Source organism: Lissotriton helveticus, chromosome 4_1, assembly GCF_964261635.1.
Source record: "Lissotriton helveticus chromosome 4_1, aLisHel1.1, whole genome shotgun sequence".
NCBI lineage: Eukaryota > Metazoa > Chordata > Amphibia > Caudata > Salamandridae > Lissotriton > Lissotriton helveticus.
Genome location: NC_136063.1, coordinates 298951120 through 298977603, shown reverse-complemented (window position 1 = coordinate 298977603; position 26484 = coordinate 298951120). Strand labels below are relative to the sequence as shown.

At 41.8% G+C, this 26484-nt stretch overlaps 1 protein-coding gene across 1 annotated transcript in view; it reads left to right on the top strand.

Moving 5' to 3' along the window:
• The window catches only part of TBC1D31 (TBC1 domain family member 31), a 670562-nt gene that overhangs the window by 148480 nt on the left and 495598 nt on the right, over positions 1-26484 (top strand). Inside the window, exons 3-4 of the mRNA XM_078686822.1 lie at positions 16797-16912; positions 26261-26439. Coding sequence (XP_078542948.1) covers positions 16797-16912; positions 26261-26439 — 295 coding nt within the window. The remainder of the gene's footprint in view (positions 1-16796; positions 16913-26260; positions 26440-26484) is intronic.

Here is a 26484-nt window from a genome sequence, read left to right as displayed (position 1 = left end):
AGGGCCAGACCACTCAGCTCAATCTCCTCCAGGCGATGCAATAAGATGGGATGCGAGACGGTGTCAAACGCGGCGCTCAGATCTAATAACACGAGCGCCGCTGTCTGCCCCGCATCCATCACCATGCGAAGATGTTCAGCCATGGAGAGAAGGGCGGTCTCCGTGCTATGCCCCGCACGGAACCCGTTCTGAGTGGGATCCAAGATGTTAGCATGGATGAGGTGAGCTGAAAGAACCTTGTTAACATGAGCCTCCAATACTTTGGTCGGCCACGGGAGCAAGGAGATAGGCCGGTAATTTTCAAGTTTCTCCGGATCCAGGGAGGGTTTCTTCAAGATGGGAGAGACTACCGCCCGCTTCCAGCTAGCGGGTACCGTGCCTGACTCCAACGAGATGTTAATCAAGGAGTGTACCACGGCCCGGCCCACAAACGATTGATCTCTAAAAAGAGTCGGTCTGAGCGGATCAGCGGGGGACCCTGATTTAACCTGCTGAGCCAGAAGGTCAAACCCCTCAGGTGTCAGTGGGGGCAGCGTGTGCAAAGAGGTGTCTCCATGGATGTTAATCGGAGACTCAGCTGGTGGCTCTGTATTAGGAAATGTCTTATAGATGTTTTGGACCTTTTCCAAAAAAAACACAGCCAAGGCCTCACAGTGATCAGTCGAGCCAATCGTCGGAATACAGGCTCGCTTTGCTAGAAGATCCTTCATCACTTTAAAGATGGTTTTGGAGGGGTTGGAGCTGACAGCGAATTCAGCAGCGTAGTACGCCCGATGGTAAGTTTTGACGGAGGCGAGATACAAAGCTTTTTTCCCGTTATCGTACGCCTTCCGCCAAGCCCTCTCCGCTCGCCTACAACTACCCTTGAGTGTTCGTAAGGCGCCATTGTACCACGGACTAGAGTCCCTAGAGCTGATCTTACGAGCGGTGATTGGAATAAGGGTGTCCAGCGCCTTGGAGATCCAGGAGCAAAACCTGTCGTAGCCTGAGTCGGCGGCTACCAGAGGTTCTAAAGGCTCCGCGGCGAGGACACGATGTAAGTCCTCTAGCCGTAATTTGCTCCATTGCCGTCTCGCGACCAGCTTCGCAGGGGGAATAGTAATCATTCCCGGCAATCAGTGATGTCATTTGAGATGTCATCAGTGATGTCACTGACCATGTCATGAATGATCTAATATGTGACATCATCAGCAGTGGATTGCGGGTGCACGAAATATAGTTAGTACAACTAACTATATAGGAGCAATTTCATTGGTTTTGTATGAGTAAAATGTCCAGCTAACTATAACACCACTAAAACTTATAGTTTTTTGAGTGAATTTCAAAGGTTTTTTAAAAACTAATTCCTAACTATATAAATCCTGAAACCTATGTTTTTTTCAGTGAATATATATATATATATATATATATATATATATATATATATATATATATATATATATTACCTACTGGTAGGTAGGTAGTTATAGTTAGGACCGTTTTCCATAGGAAATCCGCAACATTCTATTGGGAATAACTTTGGCGCCGAATGAGGGATCTGCCTGTAATTTTCCTTAACTTTGCCTCGCTGTGCTCTGCTCCTTACCTGAAAGTTTCGGGGGGATCCGTCAAGCGGGGGCCGAGATAAAAGGGGGGTCCCAAAACGTGTTTTCCCCATGTTAATTTCCATAGGGCGGTTGGACTCACTTTTAGCCCGAACGGCTGAATGGATTTCCACCAAACTTGGCAAAATTGTAGGGACTGGTACCCCGATGTGCCTTTGCTATGTCTCAAGATATTTGCTGCAGTGGTTTTTAAGAAAATTAACTTTGAAAAAATATATATTGGGCTACATTGGGCTATATATATGTTAGAGCCCAATTGTAGCCCAATGTAGCCCAATGCAGCCCAAAGATGGCCACCAGAGACAAAAAAAACCAAATGTAGCCCAAATATCAGCCAGATGTGGCTCAACTATAGCCCAATGACTTGATGTCCCAGAGTGTTCTAAAGAACAACTAGAGCGCTAACAGTCTTCCTTATGACAAAAGTATGGCACACCTGAAGTCATCTTGATTGGAATAAAGTGTTAACACTTAAAACATTTAATTTGCAAAGGAACAAAATGAGGGGGTTCATTTTGCCATAGAAATTATGATTAGTGCTGAAGAAAGAAAAATTAGGGCACATTTTGAGTGACTTCTCAAATCCTCTTATATTTCATTAAAAAAATTCTGATATGATGGGGCAAGATGGCCGCTATGCAGCTGTAGAGAGCAGTCGCATTTACTCCTTCTCCCAAACCCATGGGACATGCGGCTGGAAACTCGATTAAGATATGCTGATTCTCCAAGGAGCAACTAAGATTAAGAATGCAGGAAGTACTGGGGGGATACAGAAGGCCCTGGCAGCTTTAATTTTCTGCTTTGGAGAGCACTGGAGGAAAGTGTACATACAAGGTATTACTACAATCAGAGGGATGTCACAGCGCGCTGGAGCGATCCCAAAACTCACAACCATGAATAAACGAGTCGCTGCTGCAAATACTGCCGCCCAAAAAAGTGAGCTCAAGAAAAGAGAGAAGCCAGACAGAGCTGTCAAAGAAAAAGAAAAGGCGGAAACCAAGTTAACGGCGCAAGCAGGAACCCCTGGAATGAAAGGAATGCAACAGCAGAGGTGCCCACAATCAGACAGCAGAGGGCTGAAAAACGCGATTGCCGTACCTGTATCTACTAAAGATTTAAGACAATCTACTGTCACGGAGGCGTTTGCAGGCAAGGCTCACCCGGTGATTTCGATTTCCGAAGCTGCTGTAGATACAAACACGGAGACAAACGCGGTTGCTGCTCTCACCGACCGCGAGGACGCAAGCACGGCAGTTGCTAAGCAGCAGGAGCTCCAATCATCCACGCCTCACGCGGGAGCCGCGCTGAGAGGGGAGAACGCTGAGAAGGCAGGCAAAGACACAGATGCAGCTACAGTTACGGAGAGCGAACCCAGTAAGTCGAATAGCGGACAGCTGGAGGAGGCAAAAGACCCGGTGAATTTTAATAATTCCCAAATGCTAGAGGCTTTGATGCAGGTAAACCTCGCTCCCACTCCTGGGGACAGTAATACTTTAACTCAATCTAACTGGGGGAGCATGAGAAGTGTCAAAAGTCGCACATCAAGGGGGCTCAAAGGGGCTAAAGGAAGGAGAGTACGCTCCCCCGACGTGGAAAAATTTTACTCTGTGACTGAAGGGTCTGATTCCTCCCTGATGGGCTCAGAAGAGGAGGGCACTACTACAGATCTTTCATCAGGGGCAGAATCAGAGAGGTCCCACTCTAGCGAACCCAGAAGCAAAGAAACACAAAGGAAGAAAAGGAGAACCATGATAAGACGTGACAGAGATATAGATAGATCAGCATCAAGTACAAATAGGAAACTCCTCTGAGATTACGGTAGCTCTTCTAAAATGTATCAGGAACATGACCCAGGTGAAGCACTTGATAATCACCCAGACAATGCTTCTCAAGATACCGCCGAATTGCCACCTCAAGCAACTTTAGATGGAATGTTTGCTATGTTAAAACAAATGCATATGGAGGCCAGATTAGAAAGTAGGAGAGCCAGGCAAGACACTAAAAAATACAAGCGAGTATTAGGAAAATGAATAAAAAGTATGAAGAGGTGGAAGAAAGAGTGGTGCAGGTTGAAGAGAGAACTGGCAGATTAGAGGATGAAGTCACAGACTGGCAGTCTTCTAGAATGGAGCAAGGAAAGGTGATCGAGGATCTACAGTGGAAACTGGAGGATTTCGAGAATCGCCAGCGGCGGAACAATCTGAGATTTCTGGGTCTGGAGGAAGGAGTGGAAGGGAAGGACCCAAGGGGGTTTGTGATCAAATTACTGAAAGGCGCATACCCAGAGGCACAGTGGCAATGGGAATTAGAAGTTCAGAGAGCACACAGATTCCCACTGACGCAGAAGAAAACAAGAGGCACTAGTCAAAATGTCTTACCAAGGGCAATGCTAGTTTTCTTTGGAAACTTCTTGGCCAGACAGGAAGTTATGGAGACTGCCAGACCAGATAAAAAGAAGTCATTTGAAGGGGTTAAATTTTTCACTAGGCCAGATTTTTGCCATACGACCGTAGAAAGGAGATGGAAACTTAGGCAGTTAATTACTCCTTTTCAGCGCCAGGGCTCTGAAGCATACCTGATGTATCCATCGAAGCTGAAAGTTGTTACAGGGGGTCGTATCAGAATGTTTTACTCAGAAATAAAGGCAGGCGAGTACCTTGCAGAAATCACGGAGAATCAAAAAGGCAAGAAGAGTAGGGATGTTGATCCAGCATGAGATCCATATTACAATACTAAGGAAGTATTGAATATGGTAATATTTGGGTAGGTTGGGTAGGAGAAGGAGGCAACACTACAGCAGTGAGCAGTCACACATAGGTCAAGATTGACCTATTTGCCTGTAGCAGGGGGGGGGGTAAGTAAGGGGAGGGGGGTTGACGGGGGGTGGGGGAGGGAGGCGGGTGGGAAGGGGGTGGTGAAGAATTAAGGTTACGTAAAGCACAAGGTAAGAAGATGCTTAGGAGTAAACAAGTGGCAGTAAATTTTAAGAGGATGATGACTGATGGCTCAACTTCGAAGATTAGATGGCGTTAAGGTTTGCTACTATCAATATTTGCGGTTTAAATGATGGTGGGAAAAGACAGAAAGTCGCGGCTATGTGTAGACTATTGAAATTGGTTGTTATATGCCTTCAGGAGACACATGTGAGAGGAAAGGATAAATATCTTATGGATCAGCTAGGGTATGAAGTCTTAGCATATACACAGCAAGATTCAAAAACAAAAGGAGTGGCTATCTTTGCGAAAAAAGGAATTATGCTGGTAAAGAAAAAGAAGGAAGATGATGGAGGGAGATGGGTGATGGTAGAAGGGGAGACAGCTGGAGGTCGTTATACAATTGTGTCTGTATACGGCTCTAATGAAGACGAACCCGAATTATTTGACTTTCTAGATGTCGAGCTGGCATTGTGGGCAGAACCGGTAATCCTCTGCGGGGACTTCAACATTAATGGATTACCAGGGTTGGGTCTGTTGGGTGGGGGGGACGCAGGGTGACCGCAAGAAGAGAACACGAAGGGCTATTGCTAATTTAATGTCTAATAATGCATTGGTTGATGTTTGGTCAGCATACAATCCCATTGGAACAGGCAGCACCTTTTACTCTGCTCCCCACAAGGTTATCGCTAGATTGGACTACTTAGTCACTAGCTCCTTAGTATCAGACTCAAAAATAGAAAGGCTCCCTCGGGTCTTCTCGGACCATAATCCACTAGTATTAACTATCCCTCAGAATTTCAGTGCTATCTATAAAGAATATAACTGGACATTTGAAAGAGGGTTACTTAGAGAAGAAGATTATGTAAATAGGATGAAGGTATGGATCAGACAATTTTGGGAGGTAAATAGAGGTACGGCATCTACAGGAGTGGTCTGGGATACCTTTAAAGCAGGGATAAGAGGGGAAACACTGGCCTATACCCTCCACAGGAGTAAAAACGAAAAACTTGAATTAACTAATAGGCTACATGATCTAATGGTATTAGAACAACAGCTTATTCAAGCGGTCATTAATCAAGAACCTCTCGAGGAGATTCTATTAGAGATAGAGCTGAAAAGAGCAGAGGCCAGCGAAAAATTGGCAAATAAAGCGGCAAGTAATTATTTAACAAAAAAGGAAAAATGTTATGAATTTAATGAGAGGGTAGGTCATATGTTAGCAGTCCGCATTAGACAAAATTTGGCAGCGGGAGAAATCAAAGAAATCAAGGATAAAGGGGGAAATGTTGTGACTAAGGTAGAAGATGTGAGGGAGGTGTTTAGGGAGTTCTATTCTGGTCTATATGACCAAGATCTGGGGAATGTTGAAGCTGAGATAGAGGACTACTTAACAGGCATTCCTCATGAGGAACTGGGTGAGGAGAACAAGGAGGCTCTGGAGCTACCATTGACATTGGGAGAAATCCATAATGCAGTAACTAAACTCCCCTCAGGAAAGGCAGCGGGGCCCGACCAAATTCCGGCGGAATTCTATAAAAAATTTTGGGACACTCTGGGGATTGATATGCTGGAAACCTTAAGTCAAGCACAGAAGGGGGAAAATGTACCACAATCATGGGCCGGAGCAAATATTATTGTTATTTTGAAAAAAAAAAAACACATCTGAATCCGGGTTCATATAGGCCAATAACACTCATGAATGCCGATGCAAAAATCTACTCCAAGGCGCTCTCACAAAGATTAAGTAGGGTAATTGAGGGTCTGGTATACACAACACAGCATGGATTCATACCCGGTAAAGGGACTACACAGCACACAAGGCAGATGGTTACTATACTGGATGCTGCAGGCGCCACAGGAGACCCTGCCTCGGCCATCTTCTTGGATGCAGAGAAGGCCTTTGACAGGGTCTCCTGGGGGTATCTGTGGAAGGCCTTGGAGTGGTTTGGGATAGGAGCAGGTTATATAAAGGCTATAAAGGCACTATATTTAGAACCTACGGCTAAGGTGAGGATAAACAGAGGGTATACTGCGGGAATACGTATAAGGCGCGGTACACGACAGGGCTGTCCGGCTTCACCACTGTTATTCGCTTTATACCTTGACCCTCTTTTGCGTAGATTGGAAGGGAACCCTAATATTCTCCCGATTAAGTTGCATTCTCACGAATATAAAACACTTGCTTACGCAGATGATGTGGCGGTGGTTACCCCAGAACCAGGGTCGGCTATCCTAGAAATTGAACAGGAGGCTGTAGCCTTTGGTACAATCTCAGGCTACTCACTAAATAAAGGAAAAACACAAATTATACAAAATAACTGGGTGAACTTTCAGGACATAAGAGTAGCTCCCGAAGTTACGTATTTAGGTGTTAAGATCACAGCTGACTTAGATAGGTTAGTTGAAATTAATATGAGTCCACTGTTGGCAAAAATAAAAACAAATACGGAAAGAATTAATAATTTGCATTTGACCTTGTTGGGTCGAATCAATGTAATAAAAATGGTAACATTCCCAAAAGTTTTGTATTTACTTAGGTCTATCCCATTATTTTTTGACAACATATGGTTCAATAAGCTGGAAGTGATCTTGAACAAATTCATTTGGGTTAAAGGGAAGACAAGGAGAGCCTATAGACACTTAACAGTATCTAGAGAAAAAGGTGGCTGGGGGGCACCGGATTTTAGGCTCTATTATTGGGCCGCCGTAATGCAGTATTGCCAGGGGTTAATAGGTGGGGGAGGTACAGAACACACAACGGAAACTGAGGCAGGGTTTACTAATGTATATACTACACTACTGGGAGAGGGGGCTGAGAATGGGTTTTTAAACACAACCGACTTCACTTATTTTAAACACACACGGTTTAAGACTTTGAAGGCGGCCTATAGGGTTTGGAAAGGAATGACAAAAAAATTTGGACTAGGCAGGTTCAACAATTACACACGACTGTACACAAATTGTTCACTACCGAGGGACATTTTCAGGGATGCCACTATGAGGGACTGGCATAATAAGGGTATAGTGAAAATAGGGAATCTGCTTGACAGCCAGGGGAACATGCTACAGTTTGGGGCGCTACAAACGAAATTCGGGTTAGAGCATAATAGTTTTTTTAAATATCTCCAAACCAGAAGTTTTTTAATGCAAAAACAAGGCGGCCTGGCAGGGCTGGGACAATGTAAAGTTATGGAATACATAGAAACAGCTAATAAGTGTACGATAAGACAGCTATATGCGGTACTGAAAGACAATAAAACAGATGAAAGGGCGAAATACTCACAAAAATGGTCAGGAAAACTGGGGTCAGGGTTAGAAACCTTTCAGTTATCTTTGGATCTGGGCAGAACGGTGTTATGCTCTGCAACCCTGCAATCACAACACTTTAAGACAGTGTTCTCACTTTATCATACCCCGGCCAGAATTGCCCAGTGGGGCGGCACATCTGGAATAACATGCCCCCGATGCGATTCAATTGAAGCAGATATTGTACATATGTTTTCACAGTGTCCACAATTGTTCACCTTGAAAATGGCTGTCGAAGAGTTTTTTGATAAATCACTTAGGATTAAGATCAAACTTACAGATGAATTAATTATATTGGGGGTGGGGGATACGGCAGATGCTCTGCCAGTAGAGTTTATTTTTGTCTCACTTGCAGTTTATCGTATATGTATAGCAAGAAGTTGGTTGGACAAGGCTCCCCCCCCATTCCAAGTCTGGATTGCAAGTCTTCTTTCTATGTACAATCTAGAAAAAGCAATCTATGAGAGGAAAGGTAGGAGAGCTAAGGTACTAGGTAACAGAATATGGCAACCTATCACTAGGTGGGAAAATAGTAGGTCAAACTTAGGATAGTGAATGAAAGGCCGTCATAATACTTTATAGATGCTTTCTTTCTGTTTTGTTGTATTGGAATGGGTAGTACATACCACACATATGTTTGGTGAATCTTTTACGTCAAAATGTAGCAGAATAATATTGTAATGTATATAACCACCTGTGAAACTGGTATGTGCTGTAACATATACAGGAATATGCGGGAAAATTATCTTGGAAATGCTTAATAAAAATATTTAAAAAAAAAAAAAAAATTCTGATATGCAGTCTCCCAAGATGGCCACCAGAGACAAAAGAGCCCAAATGTAGCCCAAATATCAGCCAGATGTAGCCCAACTATAGCCCAATGACAGAATGTCCCAGAGTGTTCTAAAGAACAACTAGAACGCTAACAGTCTTACTTATGACAAAAGTATGGCACACCTGAAGTCATCTTGATTGGAATAAAGTGGTAACACTCAATACATTTAATTTGAAAAGGAACAAAATGAGGGGTTTCATTTTGCCATAGAAATTTTATATATATATATATATATATATATTCACTGAAAAAACCATAGGTTTCACTCCAGTTATAGTTAGGAATTAGCATTTAAAAAACCTATTAAATTCACTGAAAAAAACCATAGGTTTCACACCAGTTATAGTTAGGTGGAAATTGTACTAATAAAACCATTGAAATTACCACGTTATAGTTAGTTGGACTCACTATAACTTGCGCGTGCAATGCACTGCTGATGACGTCACATTTTACATCACTCATGACATGGTCAGTGACATCACTCATGACATCACTGATGACATCTCAAATGACATCACTGGTGACATCATGCAGTGAATGTGTATCTTTCTGAAAAATAAATATTTTTTATATATGTATATCTAAAGGTTGATGGAAGAATAAATGGGTAAATAAATGTCTAAATGGATGTTTTTTTGTGTGTAAAATTGATTGGTTAACTGACTTATTAAATGTATCTTAGTGAATACATATATTAGCGAGTAATGTTTAAATATTTAAATATCTGTATCTGTGTCTCACTTTGTGTATAAGTGGCTGCATGGGTTGGTGAGTAGCTACATGAGTGTGTATATGGGTTATTAGTTGTTTTTTTTAGTATCAGTATCGGTGTCTGTATGGTTCGGTGGGGGATATTACTTAGAGCACAGATGCATGAATGAGTGACTCACTATTTGTATGTATTTTGAGGCAGCATGTGTGCAAGACTGTATGGGTGGAGGATTGTGTGTATGGGTGGGTTAGTGAGTATGTGTTTTTATAATTGATTGTTTAAGAGAGTACATATGTTTCCGTTTCTGTAGAAGTATGTGTAGTGGTGTGTGTATATAGCAATATAATCAAGTAAATGTTTTTTTTGATAGTTTATTTGCATGTGTGAATTTGTGTGTGAGTAACTATATGGATGAGTATTAGTGTGTAACAGGATGTATAGGTGTATGAGTACATATGATGAGTAAGTACATGCATGGTGACTATATAGAACTGTTGGTGAATGAGTGGATGTGTATGTAGATGTTGGAATTACCTAATAAGTTGTTGTAATTGGTATTGGTTTCTCCTTTTTTAAGAAAATGTTAGCTTCTATTTTTGAATGTGTGTGTCAAAGGTTATTTTATGCTGATAGGAGGTCTGCCACTTTGTCACAAGGATGTTGTCATCAGTGATGTCATTTGAGATGTCATCAGTGATGTCATGAGTGATGTCACTGACCATGTCATGAGTGATGTAATATGTGACGTCATCAGCAGTGCAAGTTATAGTGAGTGCAACTAACTATAACGTGGTAATTTCAATGGTTTTATGCGAGTAAAATTTCCACCTAACTATAACTGGTGTGAAACCTATTGTTTTTTCAGTGAAATAAATATATAAATACCACAGAGGAAGGCACAAGCCGAAACGCGTCTGGTGCGTTTGGAAGTCTGAAATAAAAACTTTGACTTCCCCCCCGTGAGTGCTGTGTCTTTGTTTAAGGACAAAAGGACGAGGAGCAAGATATTTGGCGGCGGCACTTTCCGCAAAACAGCACCCGTGTATTGAGTGCGTGAACGAAGTGCAGCAGGAGCTAATATATATATATATATATATATATATATATATATATATATATATATATATATAGATAGATAGAGATATATAGATATATAGAGATATATATAGATATATAGATATATATATATATTTTTTTTTTCTTCACCAAAAGAAATACTCGCACTCCACCAGAAGTATAATTATGCAGGTTTAATTTCAGCTTCACCAACGCGTTTCACAGCATCCGCTGCTTGATCACGGTTACAAACATTGGTCCCTTTTCAGTTTCACCTTTTTATACCAGTTAGTCACAATCGCCTTGTTATGAGGCATTGTGGTCCTGGTAGTTCCATATTTACATTTTTTTATATATATATTTTCAACAAAACAAATGACGTTTTTTACTGGCATATATTTACACATATTTACACATGATGTTACTAATGTCTAATCATTATGCAGATGCAGTATATTGGGTTTAAATCCTCATGTAATTTATTTCTTATTTTTATGATGGAAATCATAGTCTCAGCGCTGTGTTCTTTGTAAAACACTCGATCGACCGTTGGATCCACCTCTCTATATCTTTGTTTTTATATGTATATATATATAGGGACTTAGTGCCCTTGTTGTATAAAGATATAAGCTCCATTTACCTATCAATCTTTGCTGATGGGTATACTATTAAACTTTCATGTATAATTCCATTTATTCATTCATTTGAGGGCTCAGTGCCCTATGTTTGCCCAAACTTTGCATACTGTTCATATTTATTTGTGTAGGTCAATTTTCGTCTTTAGCCTTTTACAGGTGTACATGAAGTTCCTCGTCTCCATTGAGGCCCCCGGGTATCTTAGTTTTAAAGCGAATGATCAGCCTAGATTCCATATGCCGTAGCATCATCAGTCTGTTTCCCCCTCTTTCCTTTATTGGAACTGTGGCCAAACCACTGTATGTCATATCTCTACAGTTCTTTTTTTCTTTTTCATGAGTTAGCATGTGTTTTGCCATAGCATAGCTCAGATCATGGTTTTCTATGGCTCGGATATGTTCTAAAATCCGTTTCTGGAGGGGGCAGATGGTACTCCCAATGTATCTTTGACCACAAAAGCACTGTAGCAGATAAACCACATGGGTGGTTTTGCAGTTAATTGTATTTTCTATTGTGAAAGTTTTTCCTTTTGGATCCTTTAGTTTAGTGAGATTGCGTCCAACTTGACAGGCTTTACATTGGCTGCATTTGGTAAAGCCATTTCGTTTTTTCTCTAGCCAATTTTTAGATTTTCTTGTTCTTTCAAAATGGCTGTTGACTAATTTGTCAGATAGAGATGGAGCTTTCCTGTATGTTATTTGTGGGAACTTGCCAATCTCCTTCCCTATGTCGGGATCCTTTTCTAGGACATGCCAATCGTGTGGGACAGCCATGGGAGTATCCTTCTCTCCAAGCTACGCCAACCTAGTGATGGGTTGGTGGGAGAAAATGGTAGCTTGGAGAGAAGAAAACGACCAGTACACAGCCAGAGTAATTCTCTGGCTGCGTTTTATAGACGACCTTTTCATAATCTGGAATGGTTCAAATGAGGAGTTTTTAGAATATTTAAAAATTCTAAATGAGAATGAAGAAGGGTTGACATTCACCCATAACCTCAGTAAGAAAGAAATAATATTCCTGGACACCAGAGTATATGTTGAAAATGGTCATCTGGAGACAACAGTCCACAGAAAAACAACAGCCACGAATAGTGTCTTACATGGTCAAAGCTTCCATCCAGCAACTTTGAAAAAGAACATACCCTATGGGGAATTTATAAGAATGAGGAGAAATTGTTCTAATCAGGAAGAAATGAACAAAAAATTCAAAGAAACTGCAACCAGATTCAAGAGAAGAGGATACAAACAGTGTGATATTGATCAAGGTGAAAAACGAGCTAGAGAAAAAAGTAGACTTGAAACATTAATTCCGAAAAGAGATCAAGAAAAAGGAAAAGAAACACAGGATACAACCGGGGAGCCAATTAGAATGATACTAACCTATACAAAAGAAAGCCACAAAATACGCAAAGTCCTACAAAAATACTCGCATGTCCTAGAAAAGGATCCCGACATAGGGAAGGAGATTGGCAAGTTCCCACAAATAACATACAGGAAAGCTCCATCTCTATCTGACAAATTAGTCAACAGCCATTTTGAAAGAACAAGAAAATCTAAAAATTGGCTAGAGAAAAAACGAAATGGCTTTACCAAATGCAGCCAATGTAAAGCCTGTCAAGTTGGACGCAATCTCACTAAACTAAAGGATCCAAAAGGAAAAACTTTCACAATAGAAAATACAATTAACTGCAAAACCACCCATGTGGTTTATCTGCTACAGTGCTTTTGTGGTCAAAGATTCATTGGGAGTACCATCTGCCCCCTCCAGAAACGGATTTTAGAACATATCCGAGCCATAGAAAACCATGATCTGAGCTATGCTATGGCAAAACACATGCTAACTCATGAAAAAGAAAAAAAGAACTGGAGAGATATGACATACAGTGGTTTGGCCACAGTTCCAATAAAGGAAAGAGGGGGAAACAGACTGATGATGCTACGGCGTATGGAATCTAGGCTGATCATTCGCTTTAAAACTAAGATACCCGGGGGCCTCAATGGAGACGAGGAACTTCATGTACACCTGTAAAAGGCTAAAGACGAAAATTGACCTACACAAATAAATATGAACAGTATGCAAAGTTTGGGCAAACATAGGGCACTGAGCCCTCAAATGAATGAATAAATGGAATTATACATGAAAGTTTAATAGTATACCCATCAGCAAAGATTGATAGGTAAATGGAGCCTATATATTTATACAACAAGGGCACTAAGTCCCTATATATATACATATAAAAACAAAGATATAGAGAGGTGGATCCAACGGTCGATCGAGTGTTTTACAAAGAACACAGCGCTGAGACTATGATTTCCATCATAAAAATAAGAAATAAATTACATGAGGATTTAAACCCAATATACTGCATCTGCATACTGATTAGACATTAGTAACATCATGTGTAAATATGTGTAAATATATGCAAGTAAAAAACGTCATTTGTTTTGTTGAAAATATATATATAAAAAAATGTAAATATGGAACTACCAGGACCACAATGCCTCATAACAAGGCGATTGTGACTAACTGGTATAAAAAGGTGAAACTGAAAAGGGACCAATGTTTGTAACCGTGATCAAGCAGCGGATGCTGTGAAACGCGTTGGTGAAGCTGAAATTAAACCTGCATAATTATACTTCTGGTGGAGTGCGAGTATTTCTTTTGGTGAAGAATTGAAATTGCAGGGAAAGCCCGTCCCTGGAACTTTCACCGGCTGTCTAAAAGCGTGCCCCTGGTAACGGAGCATTTTGGTGATTAAATATATATATATATATATATATATATATATATATATATATATATATATATATATATATATATATATATATATATATATATATATATCCAGTACCTCCTCCTCATCGAAAAAGGCACGGCACACTCCGGATTTCAAGGGCAAGGGTTTTATTAAAATTGTTTGCGCATGGTGCTAGCAGTCCCCTTGAAACGCTAAGACAGATGCGTTTCAAGCCTTCCAAATGGCTCTCATCAGTGCCTGTTCCTGGGTCTCTGTGCTGGTTGAAATGAGGTGCAGGTGAGTGGTAACTTGCTCCTTAATGCTGTCATCATGCTCCTCCTCCAATGGGCGGTGTCTTGACCACTCGCGCTTTCAGCCTGCCAAGCAATGCATGCTGGTAGATGCAGTCCATTGGGGTGCCTGTACAGTCTCCCTCCAGTTGGACAAGTGGTTGAGTATGCAAAGTATTTTTTATTTATTTTTAGATTGTGTGTCCAGTTGCTGGATATGGACTGTATTCCAGCTTGAGTGCCAAGCAGGACGACCAAAAAGCCTCTCTCCCAAACTCCTTGATCAGGCGAACAGCGTCGCCTCCTCTCTCCCCAATACAGTGTATCCTGCCAAGGTGGGTGTCCGAGCTGCTAGGGGAGGGCTCCGTGTTTTTGCAGTTCGTGCAAATGTCCAAAGAAAGAATGCTGGTCTCAACACGGTGCACCAGATCGAGAGGGTGTGCCGTTAGTCAGCGACCCGCTTGCTGACAACACACAAGACCAGTACCTCCTTCTCATCGAAAAAGGCACGGCACACTCCGGAGTTCAAGGGCAATATATTTTACAGGTCATTTGGGATATTGTACTTTTGTTGTGAGGATTCCCCTTTTGCCAGACCTAAAATGAACATATAGGGGGTACATTGTTTTCTCATTTGAAGCAGATCTGTAAAGATCTAAACAAGGCTACACTGCTGTGACACTGCTTGGGAGCTGCAAAAACCACTGTGCTGGCTCATTCGAAGAAGAAATAACCCCCAGCTTTTGCACACTGGCACTCTCGACTCTAGAACTTTATGGCCATGGAAAACAGGCATGCTATCTGTCAGAGAGTGCTTTGGACTCTGAAACATCTTGGGGTTCACTATTAAACTAGCTGTCGGAAGGAACTCCCCCAATGACATACCTACCAAAGATAAAGACATTAAACTGTTCACATACTGGGAAATACAAAAATGAAAAGGCCCCCTGCAGCCTGTCTTAGATGGTGTATGGAATCATAGGCCTAACAACCAAATATGAGAAACTGTGGATGGTGATCCCTGATAGCCTAACGAAACTGTGACCCTGATGGACAGGGTGGCGTATATTGAAGGCAAGAAAGCTGGGGAACGGTGACGAATTTTGTGTGATTTGCCTGAATATCAGAAATGTTTTTTGATCATAGTCAAGAATACAACTGATTGAAAGTGAGAGAGCACTTAAGAAGTATGCTTCTGTTTTTGTCAAATTTATGATTTGTATTGAAATGTAACAAAAGATTTTAGTTCAAAAATACATTATTTAAAAAAATATTTATGGCGTTATGTCCAAATATACCTTTTGATCATGAGCTGACAATGATGTATAGTTCGATATGACCCATTCATTTTCTCCAGAAGAGTAGCAATAAAAGCCGAGCAACACCTATTAGCAATAATGGTGGACTCCTGAAAGCAAACCTTATGTCAATGCCACAGGGATCGAGTTGATATCCCTAAATATAATCATGAACGTACTAGGATCCTAGTAATAATATCTTGGAGATTCTAGTTGTTTTTAAAAGCCCCAAAAATGTTCTAGAACAAGTCAGCAAAATGAGCAGTGTAAGCTGTTTGAAGATGTGAAGAGGTTTTCATGTCTGTTTAGAACACAGTAGAGCAAAAAAGTCTGCTGGTAATGTGACAGCAAAATCTAGTTTTGTTAGAAGCCTTAAAATATATCTCAAACTCCGCACGCAACAAAGAGAACACACTTCCTATAATCGTTGTGGTTTGTCCTTTGTCAGCGGCACGAATGAACCACTATAGGCAAATCCGAATTCAGAGATTCATACATCTGCTAGCAAGGGCATTTCTAGGCCAAATATTTGTCAGGCATGAGCTGTATAAAAAACATAGAGCATAAAAGATGTTCAAATACATTTTCAACTGAGTGACCCTATCTCGTTGCTGTGTCAAGGTAGATGTTGGACTGGCAGTCATTTAGAAGGCTGTGAATGAGCAAGTGATTTTGTAGGTGTTGACAACTGGCTTTTGTTTTCACTCAGATCTCTGGATTTGAAGATAGATATTTAATCAGAAAGTTTACATGAGCTTGCCTGGGCCCATTTGGGAGGATAGCTGTGGACTAAGGTAACAATGTATTTATTCAGATAAGGGAATTTAAAAGATTGACATTGAATCACAAAAGAAGTATGGGCTTGATTGAGCTAATCGGGAAGCTTACCTCTAGACAGGGAGTTATTAAAAATGGCACAGATCTGGAGTGCAAAGTCAGTTGGTGACAGATTGTCGAGCTGGGTAGAGCATGGGTTGAGGACAGGGTTTTTATAGACTTGGCACAGATCTGGAGAGCAAAGTCAGTTGGTGACAGATTGTCGAGCTGGGTAGAGCATGGGTTGAGGACAGGGTTTTTATAGACTTGGTTATCCTTTTCGTTGTGTTGTGTTGGTCTAGTGTGGTTTCCGGCAGTGTAGTTCAATGTTAATATTTGTATTGGCTACAGCGCTTTTGCAAACCGTTAGGCATGGTAATAAAATGAAGGAATTTCATTCAAGTGTATGCTTGTCAATTGCATTTTGACAGTTTGACAGTTTATCCTTCTGTCTAGTTATATATTTTTCATTTTGAACTAAATAAAACCGAAGAATGTGATGTCCATTTTAATTTGGAGGTCGCAGACGTTTCTTTATTTTGACCTCTTTTTGTCCATTTTCTTTTAAAGGTTTGATCTTGTGCAACGAACGCTGCAAGCATGCACTGCATTGTCCTTCAATCTTCGCCGGAAAACTGAGTACCTTGTGGCTCTTGCTGATTATTCAATTAAATGCTTTGATACAGGTACGAGCATTGCATTAAAGGTCAAGGTCAAGTATTTGTAGAACCCATCTTATGTTTCATTACGTTTTCTAATTGGGATGTTTTTAAAGTGCTCTTTGACGGTTATTTCTAACTGCAGATTTCTCACCATTGGGATACCCCAGGCGCCAGACTGGATCTTGATGATTTTGACAGCAATGCCACATCATGCCGGTTTGTGGCACCCTGCGGCTACATGTTGACTGCATCCAGCCCTGGATGTGGCGATGGAGCTGGATAGAAGCGCCGACCCTGCACATCAACGTCCGCTCCTTTCTTTCTGTGCCTTCATATGCAGAACTCAAGCTCGCTCCCAATTTATTTACTCTTCCCTTGACAATTTCTTTCTCAAAATTCTCTTTTCCAATGTGCAAGGGAACTGTGTCCTCCTCCTAAAATTGCAGGGATTTTATCTCTCGGCCCTCTAAACACCTTCTTGCGGAAGGACAAATTCAAGATGCTCACACTAGCCCAGGTTCTGGATCTTGCCCACTGGATGGTGGCTTTGGACCTGCAGGATGCCTACTTTCATATGCCCATCCTGCAGTCCCATAGACTATTTTTTGTTCAAGTTCAAGGGTGCCAGGAGCATTGTCAATTATATGTGACCCACTTCAGCCTCACCAGTATCCCTTAAGTATTAACAAAAGTGATGGTGGTAGTCGCTGTAAACCTTTGGAGATACCAGTTTTCTCCTACCTCGATGACTGGTTATTAAAAGTGAACTCATCACAGTTGGTCGTGGACCACTTTCAGACGGCGACAAACCTCCTGACTGTTGGTTTCATTTTCAACATGCCGAAGTTAAATCTAACTTCTTCGAAGAGGCTCCCTTTTATCGGAATCATCCTGAATATGGTGCAGTTTCGTCCCTTCCCTCCATCACAACAAGTCTAGGACGTTCAGGCTATGATCTGGACATTTGTGCCTTGGTCTAGGGTGTCTTTGAGAGTGACTCTGAGATCTCTGGTTCTCTTGGCATGCTGCATCCTGCTTGTCAACTATGCCAGGAGGCACATACAGGCTCTGCAGTGGAAGTCTCAGTGCGCTCAGCACCTTGGGAACCTCTTTGATTCCATACAGGTTTCGGTGCAGACTGAAAAAAGACCTGCAGTGGGGTCTTAACCGCAATTCGACCTCTCCCTGCTCTCTGCTCCGCCCAGTGCTGATGGGGGTGACAGATATGTCACTGATAAGACTGGGATGGGAGGTCATCTGGGAAAGGTGGTGATCAGAAAGCTCTGGTCTCCTGTGAAACCAGCCTCCACCTCATTCTGATGGAGTTGCGGGTAATTCACCTAGTGCTTAAAACCTTCCTACTGTCAATCAAAGGGAGGCTGGTTCAGGTTTTCATCAATTAAACAAACACCACGTTTTTCTGCAACAAGTAGGGCGGCTGGGGTCCTGTTCCATGAGGTACTTCGTCTCTGGAGCTGGATGAAACATCTGGGCATTTCTCTGGTCGTTAACCACTTGGCAGGATCTTTGGATGCCAGGGCAGCCTAACACTGCTGATGGCATCTGGCAGATCACAAATAGCTGTTAAACCCAAAGTGGCACAGGACATCTTCCTGCAAAGGAAAAAACGTTGTCTAGAACTTGACACCACTGCTGAGAGCACGCAATGTCCAAAGTTTTGCGCGCTGGAATTGCCAAGAAGGCTATCTCATAAATGCATTCTGGATAGCGTGGACCACAGAACTCCTGGATGAGTTTCACCACTGCTTATCCTGTCCTGTGTTCTGAAGAAGATCAGGAACGACCAGGCTCAAGTTATTCTAATGGCTCTGGATTGTGCAAGGAGGGAGTGGTACTGAAACTTTTGGGCATGAACATCTGTCTTCTAATCAGGATGCCTCTACGGAAGGACCTCTGGTTACTTCACCAGAGCAGGGTACGACACCCAAACCTGCACAATCTGTACTTCCATGTGTGAAGATTTAGTGGCAGCAGTTAAAGGAAGATTGGCTTAGCCACATTTGGACACAACAACACTAAAATAAGAAGACTCAAGAACATCAAAATATATTAAATGTACAATTGAATTGACCTGATGTTTTTTTCTCACTTGCTTGATATTTTCAAGTATAAAAACAGGAGCAATGTTTAATAATGAATTGCACTTATGATTCTATTGAGAAAAAGATATCTTCAAGTAGACTGTGAGTTATGGAGTATCTTGTGTGAAGTAGTTGATAAAGGTATGTATGTGGATGAGAGTGAGTGGATGTCTGTGTTTTAATATGTGTTGTCAAATGAATTTGTTCTATAATCGCAAATTGTTTGCAAAATGTATAAAGAAAAATATAAATGACGAAAGGGATCATTTTTATAGCAAAGAAGGAATTGATGTATCACTATAAATGAAGAAATATACATTGTTGATGTATAAACTAATTTTTCTGAGCCTTTATCACATTCTAGTCAAATTGATGATGGTGGTCCACTGATTAAGTAATTTTAGACAGGTTCTTTATATAATTTTGAGTTGTTCTTCCTTGCCCGTCGACTCCTTTATAGCAGCCTTCGTTTTTTCAATAGTGGCTGCAGTTAACTGCATCTGATCTTGCTCCCGCAGTTGTGGATGTCTTCCTCGCTGCCAGACATCTTGCTATTAAGTCTGTTTATGCCGGGCGCTGGCACTAATTTGTAGCTTGGTGTGGCACCTGCAATACCAATCCATTGCAGGCCAAATTGTCAAATGTCCTTCTGCTCGTTTTATCTCTGGCTGAGGAGGGACTTTCATTGGCCATCTTTAAATGTTATTTATCGACCCTTTTGTCCTTTGTACATTTAACAGACCAACCGTCCATGTTCAGATCACTTGTTGCAATGACATTTCTGAAAAGCTTGACTTGTTTGTTCCCTCCAAAACCTTTGTTGATGCCAAAAGTTGGTCCTCACTTTCATGTGCACGCCATTCAAACCAATCCTCAGCTGTCCACTATGTTTCCTGACTCTGAATACTGTTGCTGGTTGTGGTGACTGTGGCTCGTCATATGAGTGAACTCCTCACAGTACAGTAGTGTAGAGGGCCAGAGCAGCCTCTTTACCAAACGTCTTGTTGCTTTTCATGTTGCGCAATCCATCACCATCCTCACTTTCTTTGCTTCTCACACCTCGAAAGAGGAGGAGACATTCCATTGCTGGACTCCAAAAGAGCTTTTACATTGATGACACTGAAGCCCATTGGGTAGACCATCAGCTCTTCGTGTAGTTCACTGGGGCAAAAGAGGGCACGGCTGTACAGAGCTGTTTCAATGTAGATTGTCCTCAGCATTAAGATCTGCTACACACTGCCCAAGGAAACAGCCTCTGGAGGGATTCTGGTCCCATTCCACTAGGGCCAAGGCTTCTACCACTGCGCTGCAATACGACATGCCTATCCTTGACCTCTGTCAGGCTGTGAAATGGGTATTGATACACATGTTTACAAAGCACTACTGCTTTGACAGCCAGGTTTGACGGGGTGGGCATTTTACCCTTTTGGTCCTGCAGGACTTTTTGATCTGAGCCATTCCTGAAACCCACCAACTTGGAAGGTACTGCTTTGGTATCTATTCTGAAGGTGAGGAATTTGTAATTAAAAGTATACTTCAGACGAATAAGCTACCTACCTTAGGTAAAACGTTTTCTGGTATGCTGTAGCTAACCACATATTTCTCACTGCCCTTCCACCTATCCGTCCTGTGGAATGGTTTCTTGTTCATCTAAAAAGTTCAGACTTTAGGAATCTACACACTAGTTCCTCTGATTTGGTTGGGCTCCACGCCTGAGGGCATGGGCAGAGTCAATCAAGAAACTGAAATTTGCACATAGGAGTGGTGCTTATAATTCAGCTCTAACGCCACTTGCGGGGTGGGATGAAGTAAATGCGGAGCTGCAAGGCACCGCATACCAGCATGTGGGACCATTACTGTTGAAGTCTTTTGGATCCAGTCTGGCACTTGGGGATATTCTAAAGGAGAGGAATCTACGGGTAGATAGAGTATCCATCAGAAAGAGCACTACTGAAGGGTAAGTAACTTGTTTGTCTTGTTTATATCTGTCGTCGAGGGGTAGTTATTTTCTAACCTCTCTGTACCCTCATTACCTTTACTTCTGACCTTCTTATCGTTCCAACTTTTACAAATCGTTTTTAGGTCGAATGTCAGCACACATGCACTCTCGGCAAGACCTATTTTAGTCTGTATACGTCATGTAATCCCACCTGCTGCTTACCACAGGCCACCCACTTAAGTAGCCCTCTAAATATGGCTCAGGCCTGCCATTACAGAACCTTTGTGGGCAGTTTACACTGCCATTTTGACATTGCAAAATAAACCTCTTGCCAGGCCCAAACCTTCCCTTTTTATACATAAGTCACCTCTAAGGTAGGTCCTGGACACCCGAGAAGGCAGGGTGCAATATATTTAAAAGGAAGGGCATATTCTTTTAAGTTTTATTTGTCCTGGTAGTGAAAAACTCTCCTTTTTCACTATTTTAAGGCCTATTTCCCGTATAGGAGAACATTGGCATTACCTTGTAACATTTTATAGGTGTAATTCCCAATTGTGAAGAGATTAAGTTTTCAAGTTTGGTGAAGTGAAGTTGGATTTTAAATTGCTATTCTAAAAATACCACTTTTAGAAAGTTGCCATTTTCTTACTTTAGCCATTTTGTGCCTGATGCCAATCTTTGATATACGTCTGGTGAGGGTGACAGCTGTATTCCCATCAGTCAGCCACACACAATCGGAGCTTCGGTGTGACTTAACGGGCCATCCTTGCCTCATAAACACCTGAATAGGCTATGTCCTGTCCCCACACAAAGGGCTGCATACCCCTCTGTAGTGAGTCTAGAGCCAGGACCGGAAGGCAGGACCTCTTGGCACTTTAAAGCAATGCCTTTACAGTCTCCTTCACTTCAAAGGCACAACTGGGTCTAAGTACTGGACCTCTGGCACTGATAGAGCACGCAGGTCACCCGACTTTTCACTTTTCACCTGGGCCCATATTCGATTATATCCATCAGTTTCTTAGAACAAGTAACCTGTGCGCTGGCTATCAGATATTTGTACTTTCTAGGTCCTATACCATAGACTTACCAATCCTAGTCGCCGGTACCTAAACCTGTGGGATCACGGAGTTAGAATAATATCGAGGCAGGTAACAATTTTATTCAAACCAAACTCATGAACTCATATAATAACCACAGACTCGAGACAGTTTTAAAACCTTTATCTAATCTTCATCAAAAGTCATGATCCATAAATTGACAGAAATTAAGCTATCGATAAGTAAAATCAAAAATAGTACGTAACTATGCAAAAGATATATGATGCCAACCATTTCGAATTCTAAAGGGAAGGTAAGAACAAGGAAAATACTGAAATGAAATTATAGAAATCAGACTTGTAATGATATTTTCTAAAGGACGGGAAAGATAAGGGACATGCTATAAGTCACAGTTTAATCGATTTCAGTAGGATGGGGGAAAAAAGGAACACGAAATGTAATGACAATACTAAATTAACCATATAACTATAGGAAAGGTAAGAAAATGGAACACGCTAATAATTCAGAATACCCACTTCAGCTTTCTTTAAAGGTAGGGTAAAGAAAAGGAACATCTATATATTCATGGACCGTACTTTATATTCAAGAGGGGAAGAAATGTCAAGAATCACGATTTTATTATTTATCCCAAAGGAGGGGGAAAGAAAAGGAACATATGCAATTAGGACTGTAGCAAGATTCAGGGAGGGTAAGAAAAGGACGCAAATATACTAATTGTTACCCACACAGATTTATATTTACCTAGAACGGAGTGAAGACCAACCCTGGCCACGGGTCAGTTAAGGACAGAAACCCCGAAAATTGCAAGCCAGTAGGCTAGCAGGTGCAGGTCAGAAACAGGACAGGAAAGCCAAATTTGGATCAGAACCGGACCACCGAAGATTGAGACCAGCACCCGCAGTTCGGCAGCAATGCCTGCGCTACTCCCTCTCTGCAGCTAACAGTCAGAAACCCGATTGGGTTTAGAATTCCCAGTAAAGTGCTTCGCCAGCACTTCAGGTCCCAGAACCCCGATTGGGTCAGCGAGTCTCCTGACAGAGTGCTTCGCAGCACCTCTGTTCCCGGCTGTTCGAGCAGTAGCGGACCCCCCCTCCCCAAGCGCCTTGAGACCCTCCGGGTGAGTAGTGCGCTATACAAATGCTATGATTGATTGATTGATTGATTGTTCTCGATCAGCTATTGAGTGCGTTGGGTCAGTGACAGGTCAGCTATTCGGACAAGTCGGACAATTTCTCTAGCTAAACCTACTCTAGTTATACTGTTTTCCAGGTCAGTGTACCACCCCCCAATGTTGCAAGTGTAAGTATCCCCAATTTCGATTGGACATGAGAGGAGGAGATAGGTATGACCAACGCATGCGCAGTCGAAATTCCCGCGTAGCAGCGACCATTTTGAATGCAAGCGTATTAGGATTAGTAAAACACATGAGCAAGCGTCTCTCGGATACCCAGTGTATACGGGAAAATATAAATTAGTAGGACAAACATGTTGGTTACTTATTAATAATATTATTCGAGGTTCTTGAATACGAGCAAGTTGCTTTACGTGCGAATCCTTGCTCCATCAATGGCACCACCACTTCAGTACACGTCTGGATCTGTGAAGACTATGCCAGGAAAAAGGATGGCTGGAATGCTGCTTTGCTGGAGCCCTGCCTTGCTGTGCTGCCCTTCTGCCTGCTGCCCCCCACCTGGGTGAGAAGCACGGGATCTGCATCACCTGAACCCAGAGTGACTGCAACATCTGGCTGGCTTGATCTGATGTCTCAGGGACATAAAAGACTTCCAACTTACCTGCTTCTGCATATGGACTCTGCCCTCTGAGTCTGCCCTGACAAGTGGTGCCGCCTGAAGCTGGCCCCTGGAAATTGAGATCTAAGGTGCTTGCTTCAGCAAAACTCATGCATCCCCTGTCGAACCAGTGCATTGGCTCCATGGTGTGGATCAGAACCAGCGCATCGGCCCTGTTGCGTGGATCTGAACCGGCGCATTGCTCCTGTTGCATGGATCAGAACTAGCTAATCGCTCCTGCTGCATGACCAGAACCGGTGCATCAAGTCTACCACGTGGACCGGCCCCAATGCATCGCCTTTGGAACCACCACTACACAAGGTCTCTGTACCTCTGTCAATGGCATCCTCAATGACATATCCCCGCAATGCATTTCTGTGTTGATCGGAGCCGACACATTGTCGCTGCTGCATGGATCAGGACCGGCGCATCGACGACCTGCTGCATGGATCAACACAGACTCATTGTTTCGGCTCCACCCGCATCTTGGACGTTGATACAGCCAGGATCAAGGTGATTTTTTTGTTCAGCGAGCCTCATTGGATCCCTGTATCCGGCCTGTGATTTATCGCGTCGGCCTGAAACTTTTACTTTGTCCTGGTCTTGTGCAACCAGATGTCCCAAGTAAGTGCTTATTGCTTCGAAGTGCTATTTTACAGTTTATTCTTTAAAAAATAATATCACAAGTTCTGGATTTTTGTCGTTTAGATCTTGTTTTATTTATTAAATTAAGCACTATGTTGCTAACCTGTTGTGAAGTCTTTGTTGTATGGTGTTTTCACTGTTTTACTGTTTGAAGTGTTGCACACATACTTTACACATTATCTCGAAGTTAAGCTTGACTGCTCTGTGCCAAGCTACGAGAGAGTGTGCACAGGTTCATTTGGGGTTTGCCTGCTTCTTACCCTGACTTGGATTGTGGTTGCTGTCTGACTTGGGCTCATACCTCAGTCAACCAACAACCCAATTTCTAACAACTACCTTGCAAACAAAATGTTAAAATACCTTTCAATATAATGAACAACTTAAAAAGTCAATATGCTTATTTGTGTCCAACTTTCACATGCTAGTGCTATATACATTTTTAAATAAGTAAATACATGTAAAAATACCCCCCCCCAGTGCACAACTGAGCACTGTGTTGAACTTTGAAGTAGTAGTAATCAAAGCTGCTAAACAAAAGTTGTACAATTTGGCGGTGATTTTTCGCACGTCCCAAGGTGCCTAGGGACTTGCAAGCCGACTGTGTAAAGAGAAATCTCTTTGAACACTGTAAGCTAAGAAGCAACATTAGCACGGAAAGTGGGTGGACTCCAGGGGAAGAATGTAATAAGCCTATGCATCTTTTTATAGTAGGTGGGAAACGGTTGAACTGTTTCTCCAGAAACGTCAATATTGCTAACACACTAATTGAAATAACTGACAACAAGTTGCAAATAAATGTAATAAAAGCCCTCTGGAGTAATACCAATATCAATTTAAAATGGATGTGGCGTAATGGCCAGAGCTGCTGACTTAGGAGCTGGGGATTCGAGTTTCGAGGTTTGATGCTTGGCATTGCCTCTTCACTAATTGTTTAAAAATATATACATACAGGTTTTATTTTGTCTGTCTCCCTAATACTGAAGATGGAGGAAAATGATAAATGTGAGATTCCTAAATTGAGAAAAATAATAAAATTACTAATTCCCTAAGGAATCTCCTTGAGTGAAAGAGTAGCCTATTTTAGATACCACAGTGGAGTGCGTGGATTCAAATTTAATTGTGCATGAGTTTGCACCAAAAAGCGTTCTTTTTGATATTGCTATGGTTTACTGGATATCCATTCCTTGCCATTTCATCCAAGATCAATTCAAAATGTAATGTTGTGAATACTGTCATGTTTGATCATAGAATTTCATCATCAGATGTGCCTCTTCCTTGTGTTGTACATTGCCATTATCCACATTAGTATTGTTACTTATATGCATGCATGGTGGTCTGAGGTAGAATTTAAGGCACATTACACTTAAACTTACTTTAAAGTCCACTCATGATGGTCTGTCATGGAAAGAACTGAAGAGTCCTGATAGCGGATCAGCTGTTCTGGGTTGGTTAGTTGACTGCCATCAGTTCTGGTGACATTACTTCTGTTCATTAGCATAGCCTGTGGTGGAGCCAGATTATTTCACCTGTGTCCAGAGAACAATAAATAGGGTGGATATGCTGCTGGATGCATTAAGGAAAATTTTTATCTTTTTGGCAGATTTACTGTAATTTATTTCCCTTTTTCAGATCAGCTCTCAGTGGGTTTAACTCCTGTCACAGCAGATATGCAACAACATGCTAATTCTGGAAACACCCTCTTCAGTAATATTGTAGCTATGTTTAAGTATTTAAATTAACTAAAATATATAATATTTCTTTGCATTCTTTAATTCTTGAAGTTCCAAGTTGGATCACACCTGCCTTATCTAGTTAACTCACTCCCGTTGTCTTTGCAGATACCAAGGATATGGTTAGCTGGATGCGAGGCCATGATTCTGCCATCTCTTCAATATCTGTCCACGGCTCTGGGAAGTATGCAGTCACAACATCGAGTGATACTGCTCAGCTCTGGGACTTGGATACCTTTGAGAGAAAGAGGAAGCTGAATGTCCGCCAGTCTGTGGGAATTCAAAAGGTATATAGAATGATAACTTGTTTTTATTTTTAGATTAAAACTCCA